The following is a 13,227-nucleotide window of genomic DNA, read 5'->3' as shown; positions in this document are numbered from 1 at the left end:
CAAGGTGAAGAGGCCACAGGAGTTATTCTTCAAGAACACCATTCTTTGAAGCGCCAAATTTTAGGTAGTGAGCTTTTTAGTTCATTGCAAAGATTTCTGTGAGTCACCTGCCCACCGCTGAGGCTTTTTTCCAGCACTCCACTTGGGAAAAGATAAGGCACAGGGGGAGGGATGAGTCATCCTGAATGCTCCCCAAGCTTACTGTTAAAAAAGCCAAGAATATTCAAATTGTTTCATGTTTGCAGAGGAGTTTGGTCACGTCCAAGGTAAAAGCCAGATAAGTACATCCTTACGGAGGCGCACATCTAGCCGCTGAGCTGTGGGACAACCAGGGGGCCAAGTGAGGCCAACACCACCCACGTGGACATTATGAGCTGCCGGAAAAATGATCCCTGGAGCTTCTGTCAAAGGCACACGGTAAAGCCTGCCTTTCAAGATGCATGTGAAAGTGCTCTGAAGATGGAAATGTATGGATATTAACACAAGCCACCTCTACCTGTGTCTTAGTAACAGCTATGCTAACAGTTAAGTCCTATTATGGAATTCTCTCCAAGGGCAAAATGCAGTATTTCAGGCAATGAAAGGCAGTACTGTAAAGGCAATGCTGCACTTGGGAGTGGTATGTGTGTACGAATAACTCAACATTCAGCCATTTCTTTTTCAAAGCAACATTCTCCACTGAGGTATAAAGCAGCACAGCTACAACCGAACCCCCTGCAACTAGCGGGACACTGGGACTGATTCATGAGCTACTCTGACCACCGCTCTGGCCTTGGCCACAGGGGTTCTGAGGCTGGCAGCCTCCTCTCCCAGCTTTGGGGGAGGCTCTTCACTGGAGGAGAGTGGGGCGGGCGGAGCACTTCTTCGTGAAGGACCGGTGAGGTGGCACGCCTCCAAGTTACTACTGAAGTATCAAGCAGTATCAAGCAAAGCCAAAAACTGCAAACAGATGAGGAAGGAAAACAATCTAAATTCATTTATTAATGTGAAAAAGCCCACAACAGAGTGGCAATGGGTGGCTCACTGCTTGTATCATTTGCTGGCTCCTTCACACAGGAAATGCTATTAGACTGCATCTCCAAGCAATTTCTATCTGTCATAGCAAGAAAATGATGCGGGATGCCCAACTAGGTCTTCTGTCCAGTGTTGTCACTCGGAGGTCAGAGTAACCAGAGCAACTTTTCCAACAATGCTGAGACCCCAGGAGCACCAAGGTATGACTACATTAGGAGAATAATAATGTACCAAACGTCATTTTGTGTTTTCCCCAGTGACCTAACTTTTCAGCATTAATAGAGCTTCAAATACAGACTTCCTTCTAGAATGGAATCCAGCCATGATCAGGATACATATTAGCGGCTAGAGTGTGCTAAGTGCCCAAAGGCCAGAGCCAGAGTCTGTAGAATAAAGTGCCATCCACAGGGGCAGGTGGCAAGATTCTGAGCTCCAGAGCCAGGTTGCAGAGATCCTTCTGCTAAAGAGGTGTTGGGTGACATTTGAAAGGTGGAGAGAAGAGAGCAGGAAGGCTTCAGCAGTGGGGATGCTACCACTGGAAGTGGCCTCCCATCTGCTTTCACAGATACCTGAAGATTCACAACAATCATAACCCTGTTACACTACTGGTGAAAGAGCCGCATTTTATTACTCCTTTCTTGCAAAAGCTGTCACTTTTTATGTCAGACAAACTAACATCAGGTGACAATTTCCAAGCCTCATAACTGACCTAGACAGCTAGTCTTGCTTTAAAAACCTGAGTTTTTGCTTTAATTCAGCAGGAGGGAGGGGGGTTTTAGTTTTATTGTGGTCCTTCACTGCTCCTGAGGTTGGCGGGCCACTACCTTAGGAGCTAACCAACCAGGTAAGTCAAAAGATTGCCTGGGTCAACACATGTTCTTGCCAAGCTACTATAAGCCTAGCACCTTCCTGATCAAGAGCCAATAGAGGAGAATACAGGGCATCAAAAGTCAATGTCTGCATAGTTATGGATGTACTAGATGGACCACTTACTACTGGCATCCTGGAGAGTGATGCTGACAAATCCCATTTCAATTAATTTGATTGTTTTTTTTTTCTTCAAAGCCTGAATCACTTCCTATAAGTGGAGCAGGGATGGATAGAGGGCAGAAGATGAATTTTTTTCAGATTATCTGAAAACCACTCAGACATCAAAGCTGATGAATTCCAAATGTGTGTATAATTTGGTAGTTTTAGGATACAGTCACTGTTCAAGTACATAAACTAATCCATTAGCATCTTTTAAGAGTCAATCTTTTCTAAGCTTTGCACCAGAAAGAGATTTGGGCAACTTTTTCATTAATTCTCAAAATAAGAGCTTAGTCAAGTAGGTAAAATGTTGGGGGAGTCCACAGTGACATTCTGGTCTATATCAATAGCTTTACTGCATATATATATTTGTGCACATACATACATATGACCATTTTGTATTGGGGGACAGATCAGTCCCTACAGAGTCACTATGACACTCAATTGTACAATTCACACTGATGTCTATGATTGCTAGAGGAGGATGCACTCAGGGAAGAGAACTCTTCCATGTGCCCAAAGCTCCCAAGAAAGATTATGAGAAAAGGTGCTAGAGAGAGGGTCCCCTTTTGCTAACATGTGGTTGGTGCATTGACAGGTAACAACTTGGATACGTGGGTCAAATGAGGCACTCAGCATTACTGGTTCCTCATAGCAGACTTTCTGGCTTACTTATCTAAGAACATAATTATATTGAAAGTGGTTATGAAGTGTTCCCTTAGTACTGACTGTAGCTTTCCTTCTGGAGCCCAGGGGGAGTATATGGGTCAGTGAACATATCTGTTGCACATTTAGAATACTCCTAATGAATGAAATTATTCAGGAAGTGTTTGGCCTGTGAACTATGTCCTTTTTTGAAGCTTTATAGTGTCCCCTCAGTGTCACAGTTCTGTTTCTAAGACCCGAAACAATTCACCTCAAGAGAGCTATGGTCCTCCCCACAACACACCCGCTCCTCCAGCAAAGAGGCTGGCTCCTTTCTCCTATCAGATCTAACAATGCCGCTTTCCAACCACATGAGCCAAGTGAGTCACCCTATTCTACTGTATCCCACTTGTTAAAGAATTGGAAAATATAAGGGATGCATGATCACTATTGCTTTAAGCTGTGGAAACTACAAAAGCAATGCCAAGCATTGAGAGTCCCTGGTGAGTTTCATCCTGTAGTACTTTCAGACCTTGGAAGGAGGTGGCTGATAGATCAATGAATTACTACACATGATCACCAAACAAAAATATACTGGAAATATATACAGGGTTCTACAAAGCTACCACTCCAAACTCTTTCCATTTCTAATAATATCTACAATGACTTATAAACACATCATTCCAAATTCACACTATCTCTTCATTATCACCTAACTAGGTACCTAGGTGATGACTAAGATAAGTGTGTAACTGAGTATAACACCTCAAGAGGAGTGGGCAGCCGCTTTCATTTATGAAAGCTTTTTCAAATTTCTGGGATCAGAAGTAAAATGTTCCTGGAAATATCTTTTTATTTACGTGGGTGCCCAAGTGCCAATGGCCTTCAAATTCTTTATTCACTGGGTAGGAAATATTCTGTATAGTTTGAAGTCTGAAAAGGAACTGAAAGGATTGAGACAAAGATTAATAGAAGCAGGGCTTACCTTTAGGAAGGCTTTCTTCTCCAAAGTGTTCATGATAAATGGAGGGATGGCTGTAAGTAAAGATAGATCTGCTTAAGTCTTTAATATTTATTTTCAGCTCACGTCTTTTTCAACAGTTTTATAAAAGACTCACGTCACTTTTGGGCTATTTTCACACTGGCAGAGTGAAATTATTTGCAATAAGTCTTTAAAATACTCGAGTATTTAAAAAAAATTGGGATGCCTGGGTGGTTCAGTAGTGGAGCTTCTGCCTTCACCTCAGGGCATGATCCCAGAGTCCCAGGATCGAGTCCCATATCGGGCTTCCCTGCATGGAGCCTGCTTCTCCTGTCTCTGCCTCTCTCTCTGCCTCTCTCTGTGTCTCTCATGAATAAGTAAATAAAATCTTAAAAAGAAATTAAAAACAATGTAATGCCCTTTACCAGCCAGAAAATTTTATAATCTTGTAGAGAACTTTACATTTAACTTTAAATATACAACAGTACAAACATCAGGAACTTCTCCCTCCTGTACTAATAAAACAAATGCAACCTCCCCCAGGCATCCATCCCACGTGGCATTCCATATAAAGATTCTGCCTTAAAAAAAAGAAAAAAGATTTCTGCCTTGAGTGATCCTAGAAAAGTTATCTAACTTCTCTGAGCCTGAGTTTTCTGTTTTCCTCATCTATAAAATGGGGAGAATTCTATTACACTGGTTGTGATGGTTAGAGACAGTAATGCACTTTGGGTACTGGTAATTCATTTATTATTTACTCACAATTTCTATCAGACTGTCACAGCAACCACTTCAATATGGCAACTACCTCCATAGATTTTACTGGGACCCAAAAGTTGTGTTTCTTCTCCAGGGACTAAATTATGTTTAAAATAACCAAGACTCAAAAAAAAAAAAAATAAATAAATAAAAAATAAAATACAATAAAATAAAATAACCATGACTCGAGATGCCTGGGTCAGTCAGTGGTTGAGCATCTGCCTTGGCCCAGGTCATGATCCTGGAATCCTGGGATCAAGCCCCACATCGGGCTCCCTGCATGGAGCCTGCTTCTGCCTCTGCCTGTGTCTCTGCCCCTCTCTCTCTCTGTGTCTCTCATGAATAAATAAATAAAACTGTAAAGAGATAAATAAAATAAAAAATATTTTTTAAATAAAATAACCAAGCCTCTAGAAATAGATCCATTGGGCTGGCTGAACTCCAAAGGGGAACCTTATCTTTCAAAATGGGAAAGAACAAAACCAAAACCAAAAGCAAATGCAAATGCAGGGTAGAAGCTGGAGTTGCAAGTTTGATTTAGGAGGATCTGGAAATCTGGGCTCAGCAGGCATGCTGGGGCAGGTGCTGCAGCTCCTCATAGGTTAGCGACCCTGTGCTGGTGCCAGACTCAGGGGACCTGGTCTGTTTCACGACTGTGGTTCCCACAGGGCACCCACCCCCCCATAGTGCACACTGCTGTCTCATGAGGGTGCCAAAGGGTTCCTTTGTTCCATCAATTAATGGTGGCTCAATCAGATCATCCCAATTATCTGTGATTGTAACTGATGCCATTATACAGTTCCTTGAAGTTTTCCTTCAGGCTCTTTCCTTCAACTTTGGTCCACTGATGAGATTCATAATGACAAAAGGAACTCAAAGACAAGAAGAGATACTAGCAGGACAACCTGATGGCAACTGATTAAGTATGTGTCCTGTGAGAGCTTGGTTAATAGCCAGGTGCTTTTTGTATTTAGATGATAAAATCAATCATATTAATTTCAACCTTTTTCTGGAAAGAGCATTAGACTTCCAAGGCCCTCTGGTTTCTGGGTAAGTCTGAGAATCTTTTCTTAGCCTTTGGTCTGAGGGTACCTGTGGGAAACCCTAGGAGTGGGCTCAGAGTCTTAGAGGAACTATATACAGGATAGATTTTGGCTGTGGATTATGCTAACTCCAAGCTCTATTGACAAAACTGAGTAGAAACTTGGCATACATCTTAATAGCTGCTCTAACCAACCCAACTTGGTTTGTATTCTAAGAGTTTCTCATCAATACAAATAAATCTTCAGTAAAAATTATTCTGATTCAAGAACTTTTAGAAGTTTTTTACGATTTACAAAAATCAAATTCTTTGCCTTCAAGTTCTCCTGACCCATTCTGTCACTACCCTGATCCACACCAGCTCTATCACTGGCCTGCTATAGCGACCCAGGTTCCTGGCCAGTCTCCAACCATCACGACTGGCCCTCTTCACTCTGCTCCTGACACAGTACCCAATGTCAGGCAGCTAAAGCCTACGAATTACACCACTCCCCTGCTTAAACTGCTTTGTGGCTTCCTGCCCCTCAGACTACAGCCAGGGCTCGCTGACAAAGAGTTACTAACCCATGCCCGGGGCTGCCATGAGAATCCTGGAGATGACTACTTGTGTGATGGCTTGTTTTGCAGCATTGGCCGACTCGCCCAAGCGGTTCCCGTTCTCATCTGTGACAGGAATGCCAATTTTGAGTTCCCTGCCGAGTAAAACACATGCAAAGAAGTTCACAGATGCCTTCATGAAACGGTTGGAAAGAGCACTGGGTCATGGAAGATCAAGTCCTTACTTAATCCTAATACCCACTCAAGTGTCATTTTTAGCACTAATAGGTCTGTTTTTTTTTTTAAAGATTTTATTTATTTATTCATGAGAGACAGAGAGAGAAAGGCAGAGACACAGGCAGAGGGAGAAGAGGGAGCCCGACGCGGGACTTGATCCCGGGTCTCCAGGATCAGGCCCTTGACTGAAGGCGGCGCTAAACCACTGAGCCACTGGGGCTGCCCTAATAGGTCTATTTTTAATACCATGAACAAGTCTAATCCTTATGTGATAGGCATAAAAGTAAAATAACACAGGGCACCTGGGTGGCTCAGTCGGTTGAGCATCCAACTCTTGATTTTAGTTCAGGTCATGATTTCAGGGTTGTGGGATCAAGCCTGGTGTCAGGCTCCACTCAGCAAGGAGTCTGCTTGAGATTCTCTCCCTCTCACTCTGCCCCTTCCCCTGCACGTGCATTCTAATAAATAAATAAATAAATAAATAAATAAATAAATAAATAAATAAAATCTTAAAAAAAATAAAATAACACTAGTAAACTCCATTTAAAAAAAAGTTACTTTTTAAAAATATATTTATTTATTTTTAAAAAGGTGTTACATTTTTAATAACAATATAACTTAAAGGGTGAATATGCTAACTTAAAGATAAGGCTAATTTTTATGCTCAAGTGCAAATCTGAACAACTTTCCAAATGAGAGATAAATATAATATATGGCATTATTAAGTAAACTAACTATCCTGACATAGGAATCACTAATATATGGCACTACTAGATATTTAATTCTAGTTACTAACACTAAAATTATAGCTCCTATTGCTACCCTGTTTTTCATTATGCTTTTTCTTATTCTTTCTTCTCATTTAATTTTTGCCAGTTCTATAGAATACTTCCAAAAATATGGATTAATATTACTTTAAACCCAATAGGACAGTTCTAGAGTGGGAAGGGGAGAACCTATTTTAGGAAATAAACTTTCTGTGTATAGACCTTCTTTGCCTAGCTCTAGAACAGCTACATGTTAGTTTGAGATATATGTTTTACACTTTTTATTACACAGAAGCAGGGAGAGTCTTCTAACCACCCTCCCTACACTCATCATCCTACTTCAATAATTAGCAACTGATGGCTAAGCTTGTTTCACAAATGGACCCATCCCTGTGCCCATGACACATTACTCTGAAACAACCCCAGGTCCCATATAATTCCATCTATAAAAATTAAAACAAATTGTTAAAAGTTTCAACAAAACTTATTACAACACTCTCTTGTCAAGCACCAGTCTTTTCTAAGACTACATAGGAACCTTACCTTTGCCTCATTAAGGGGATATTAATGCAATTAGCAGCAGCTACTGCAGCGAAGGGAACAAACCGTCCTATGAGAGGTGAGACATGCTGCAGAAAGAAAAATCCCAAAAGCATTATCTTACATTTTGCCCGTATGACCAAATGCAAAATACTTATTTCTTCTTGAAATCTGCTAAAAACAGTCTTCTTTATATGGAAGCTCAGGCCAGGAGTACTTTGAAAATTTGTTTCCTGGTGGTGTTTGTCTATTTCCAGTATGGGCAACTGGGATAAGGCACACTTCCAAGACACTGGCCAGATTGGCCTGCCTAATGGACTAGGGTCTTGAGTTCAGGTGCTGGCATCTGCTCTTCTCCAGAGGTGTGGGTGCTGGTACACTCATCGGCACACAGCCTCTAGTGGGCAGTTAGGGTCAGGGAACACTGAGCATGTGGGACCCAGTACCAAGGATGGAGCAGGGGCTTGGCAGATGTCGCCAGTGACAGACCTTCCCCAGTTCATTGGAAGGCCCAAGTGAGATACATAGGTGAAGACAATGATGGTAATAAGAAAGTCCCAGGACTTGAACTCTTTTGGGAAATAATCGAGAGACTTGGAGCCAGGCAGGTGAGGACAAATTAAGAAGTCTTACTAGGGAAATAATAATCCAAGTACCTTGGTTAATGCATTGAGGCCTAGAGCTGTTGCTACGGCACCAGTTGTCGCGGAAACATAAGCTGTTCCCAATTCACTGAAAAGAAAGAGCAGTGTGTGAAAAACAAGTTGCACGTCAAGAAACCCGGGTTTGACATTTTTTGGAAGAAACGAGGGGGAAAGTGAAAGAGCATGATTATGAAGGAAGATCCCACAAAACAACACTCATGATCGCTTCACAGACACATATAGTAGGGAAGCAAGCAGACCCTGGAAGAGTGGCATTTTTTGCAGACAAGCCCACCACCACCTACGGCAAGCGGCCCTAGGGAACGGGCCCTGGGGGCGGACAGAGGGGGCTGCGAGCGAGCAGGAAAAAGCATCTTGGCCTAAGTGTGGGCAGCATCTGCTTAAATAAAAAGTACTTCTCAAAATTATAAATATACATACTGGAAGTAAAAGTACAATGCTGTTCTTAAAATTATAAGTTATGGTATAGAAGTACTAAAAGTCCCATCTTCAACAGGCAGTTAGGCACTGCTCTTCCCTTCTATTTTAAAGTAACTTTTAGGGGCACCTAGGTGGCTCAGTCAGTTAAGTGTCTGACTCTTGGGGCACCTGGGTAGCTCAGCGGTTGAGCATCTGCCTTTGGCTCAAGTTGAGATTCTGGAGTCCTAGGATCGAGTCCCTCAATGGGCTCCCTGAGGGGAATCTGCTTCTTCCTCTGCCTGTGTCTCTGTCTTTCTCTCGGTGTCTCTCATAAATAAATAAATAAAATCTTAAAACTTTTGGTTTCGGCTCAGGTCATGATCTCAGTGCTGTAAGATCGAACTCCATGCTGGGCTCCCTGCTGGGCACGGAGCCTACTTAAGATTGTCTAACCTTCTCCCTCTGTCCACACCCCGCCCCCTTGTATGCTGTGTAAGAAAAATATATAAATAAAATAAGTGTTAATTCAAGGGGTTGCAAGAAATGAAGGTTTGATAAACACTGCCAATGGCAGATTTCCATAGCCTTTGTTTCATATGGTGACAAGGGAAGACAATGGACTGTCCAAAGCCATTTAAAGGTGACAAATAAAGAAAACACTTTTGAAGTATTCTCCAAATTGAGCTAAAAGTTTTGGCTCACTAATCACTTAAGCCTGTTCAAACAGTTTTTTACAGGAGGTAACATTTTAAACTTATTCACCTTCTGTTTGGCTCTATACTTGGCTTATGTAAAGACAAATCTCCTTGGTTTCTGCAGAAATCACACTATGGACGCCGCTACTTTTGATGCTGTTATCTGGCCACAGGCTCAGGGTAGGTGAGGGCACAGCTTATCATTTGCCACAGGTGGGTCCTGAACTCCCAGAAATGTGTTCTGCAGGGGGAGCCTGAGGATGTGGGAGACAAATCTGCCTAACAGCATGAGTTATGTCTGAGAAGGCAGGCTGAGAACAATCATCTTGATAAGAAGGGAGGAGAAGAAACATTACTGTACAATATGCCCCCTGATATTCCGAACAAATCAACAGCTTATATACCGCTGAACCAAATGCACCCTGAGGAACAGAGAACCATTAACTGGTCCAGTCTTACTTTACAGTGAGGGGAGCGTCTCCACTTCTGTTGGTGTAATTGACCACGGCATTGAAGGACTGGTTGATCCACTGCCAAAACAGCACTGCCGGTGTGGTCCTAAAACAGAGTGATCCATCACATACCGGCCATCGCCTGTGATCTAGCCGCTGTGCAGGACAAAAAATGTGAACACCAGTAACCACAGAGGAGATGGACTGCCGAGGGAGTACGCTAGGTCAAAGACCCTGCGTTCTGCGTCGAAGGCTTTGGACCTGTGTGGTGGGGCAGGTGTCCATCCTCTGATTCTCAGTATCCTCCTTCTTTAGATAGGGTTAACACTAACCTCAAAAGGTTTACAGTGAGGATCAAGTTACCTTCCTTAAATTTGATCTTAACTCTGTAGAGAGCCTGGCATACAGTAGGCACTCAACAAATGTCAGGTGCCTTCTCTTGGGGAAAAAACAAGCCATCTGTAGGTGAAGTAGCCCTGATCCCTCCTAATGGCACATGCAAGCCTAAATGTCTGTCTATGGCCACACCTACACTTATATTTGTATCTTATGAATGGATTAAAAAGAGAATTTGCTTAGCGACTTTTTAATTTTCTTTCTCCATCTCATTTTCTTTTGGATGTAAGAGTTAGGGAAAAATTCAGTCTCCTTTTGAATAACAAAGAGAATACTATTCATTTAGCACAGGGAAAAGTTTAAAAAAAAAACAAAAAAACCCTAGAGTTGTGACATTTATATAAAATGGAACTCAATGTGAAATGACATTCATTTCAATAAAACTATTTACGTACACAAATGTACTTTAAGCTTCTGTACTATAAAATGAATTGCTGTTATTACACTTAATTACTTACCTATAAAATGTCATCATACAACCTGTGATGGTCATGTTCATTGGAACCTGAGCCGACATTCTTCCTATCAAAATCATCTTTTCACCTGTGTCGGGATGAAAAGCTGAATCATAGATGTACTTTGCTCTCCATAATTCATTTTCTGTAAGACCTGGAGGAATAATTCCTTGCCTAGGGAAATAAGAAATAGCAAGAGAACCATTCATTTCAAATATCTCACCAGTGCTCTAGAGACGTATAGCTAGAAAGTTTTTAAGTTTACCCTTACCTAAAACAACTATGCCTGCAGTGAATTTTAGTAACACAAAAGATTTCAAACCCATGTATCTCAAATTTTGTAATTTTGAAAAACAAAACTTATCTTGTATCTTGAAGTATTCAACTTTGAAATATTCTTTGTTTTAAATGATATATTTAAAAACACTTTTTGAACTTTGCAAACCTTGTAATATTTTCAACCAATTAGATAGATAATTGTGTTAGGCAATTAAGAACATGAATTCATTTTTATACCTATAGTTTGAAATCCTAATTAGAAAGGCTCATTATTTTATCTTGTTATCAAAGAAACACATGTTCATTGCTAAAAATTTAGAAAATATAGACACTCTTAGTGCAATTAAAACCATTCAAGCCTTTGACTACTCATTTGTACTTATACTGTTTTGTGAAGACACTGCCACTTGTCTCGCAGGATCTGTATAAGTCACTTAGGATCTCTATAAACCCCATACCATCGCTTTATGACCTTTTTAAAATGAATAGTATTTTTTAAACACTTTTCTGTTTCTTCAGATCTTCTTCTATATCATCTATACTGGGTTGAAGAGTATCCCCCCAAATTCATATCTACCCAGAACCTCAGACTGTGACCTTATTTGGAATCAGGGTCTTTGTGGAAGTAATAGTTTAAAAGTAACACATCATCCTTTTAAATGCTCCAGTTCCCACGGTACGATTATAAGATAGTAGATTATCCCAATCCCTATTGGTGGGCACTTTAATTGCTTCTAATCTTTTCCATTTGTAAAGGATGAGGAAGTCAATCTCCTTATTAATAAATCTTGCCCCACATCCAAGGTTAATCAGAAAGAAATGAGTACACTGGCTGAGACAAAAGTGTAAAATACTGAGGCTGTGAATACGCCTTTTGTCCTTTTTCTGTACTCGAGTATGTCTGTTGATCGTCAGCGGTGGCAGCATCCTCACTGTTTAAGCGGCTCACATGTGAACTTGACTCACTGTGGGTAATCTTGTTAGCTGTGTAATCTGCTCCCCTGAACATTTTTATCTTATGTAGTCAGGTAGGAACAAATAAAGTCTCTGCCTAGAAAGTTCTGACCTGCTTCAGGGTTATACAAATATTCACCTCTATGTCTTGCACTTTTGTTACCAGTTTGTTTTTTTTTTTTAAAGATTTATTTATTTATTCATTCAGAGAGAGCGAGAGAGAGGCAGAGACACGGGCAGAGGGAGAAGCAGGCTCCATGCAGGAAGCCCAACATGGGACTCGATCCAGGGTCTCCAGGATCACACCCTGGGCTGCAGGCGGCGCTAAACCGCTGAGCCACCAGGGCTACCCACCAGTTTTTTTTTTTAATTGTCTCTGAAGTTCTTAATTTATTTGGAATTTATGTGAAGATATGAACATGTGAAACTTGCTTAACTTGCCTTTCCCATTAGCTGCTCTGCCATCCTAACACCCAAGATTTAAATGCTATAGTCATCATCAGTTGAGATTCTCTGAATGCATGAATGCTGGGCTTGGTTTTGGGGCTTTCTATAATTTCCACTATTTTCACCTTGTGGGGCCCGTGCCCACCCTCTGACAGTCCATTCTGTGCCCAGTAGAATAGTAGTCTCTCCCGCCACGACGACTCCTTTCCTCTTTCAAAAGTGCCTGAGTTATGCTCATTAATTTTCTGGACAATGCTCAGAATTCTTCTGTCAATTTTACAGGTGAGCACAATTGTATTTGGACTGAAACTGTATTGATTTGGAGAGAGCTGACACCTCTACTGTATTAAGACTTTCTATCCAGACTTACTGCATGTTTCTCCAGTTACCAAAGGCTTCTTTTAATGACCCCTCCCCCCCCAGCGGTCTTGGAACTGCTTCACACTTCCGGGTAAGTGTATTCTCAGATATTTTATATATAGGTATATACATATTTTTAATCTTATGAATGAAATCTGAAAAATATTGTCTGATTATTGCTGTTGTATAAGAAACTGTATAGCCCACTTGTATTCTCTTATTTGTTCTACTGGTTTTTTTAGTTGATTGGTGAGAATACCATCATTTGCGAAAAAAAAAGAGAGAGGAAAAAAAGAAATTGTCTCTTGTTTTTAAGATCTCCTTTCCCTCCTATTTAAGCAATCTCCATACCCAATGTGCGGCTCAAATTTAGGACCCCACCAGTAAGTCGGCCAGGTGCCCTTATTTCTTTATGCCTTACTGAACTGATTAGGGCTTCCAGAACAATGTTATACAATAGTGAAGATAGAGGCATTCTGACTTGCTCCTGACTTTAAGAGAATGCCTTGTAATACAAGATTTTTAGGAGTGTATTCTCTTAGATGTTATTAGGTGTTACGGGAAAGAAAAAAGT

General features: G+C 41.1%; 1 protein-coding gene across 9 annotated transcripts in view; it reads right to left on the bottom strand.

Annotated features, from left to right (window-relative positions):
* The window catches only part of SFXN1 (sideroflexin 1), a 39,421-nt gene that overhangs the window by 10,055 nt on the left and 16,139 nt on the right, over positions 1 to 13,227 (bottom strand). For all 9 annotated transcript variants that reach the window (XR_008664376.1, XR_008664375.1, XM_055325288.1 and 6 more), the window contains 6 exons: positions 10,617 to 10,787; positions 9,770 to 9,868; positions 8,208 to 8,283; positions 7,555 to 7,640; positions 6,035 to 6,162; positions 3,674 to 3,723 (listed from right to left, as the gene is read on the bottom strand). Coding sequence is in view for 7 of the 9 variants with exons in the window: in XM_055325288.1 (XP_055181263.1) it covers positions 3,674 to 3,723; positions 6,035 to 6,162; positions 7,555 to 7,640; positions 8,208 to 8,283; positions 9,770 to 9,868; positions 10,617 to 10,787 (610 nt within the window). In the remaining 2 variants the exon portion in view is untranslated. The remainder of the gene's footprint in view (positions 1 to 3,673; positions 3,724 to 6,034; positions 6,163 to 7,554; positions 7,641 to 8,207; positions 8,284 to 9,769; positions 9,869 to 10,616; positions 10,788 to 13,227) is intronic.

The sequence above is a fragment of the Nyctereutes procyonoides genome, unplaced genomic scaffold, assembly GCF_905146905.1.
Source record: "Nyctereutes procyonoides isolate TBG_1078 unplaced genomic scaffold, NYPRO_anot_genome, whole genome shotgun sequence".
Classification (NCBI taxonomy): domain Eukaryota; kingdom Metazoa; phylum Chordata; class Mammalia; order Carnivora; family Canidae; genus Nyctereutes; species Nyctereutes procyonoides.
Note: the sequence above shows the minus strand (reverse complement) of the source record. Positions and strands in the feature narration are given on the sequence as shown.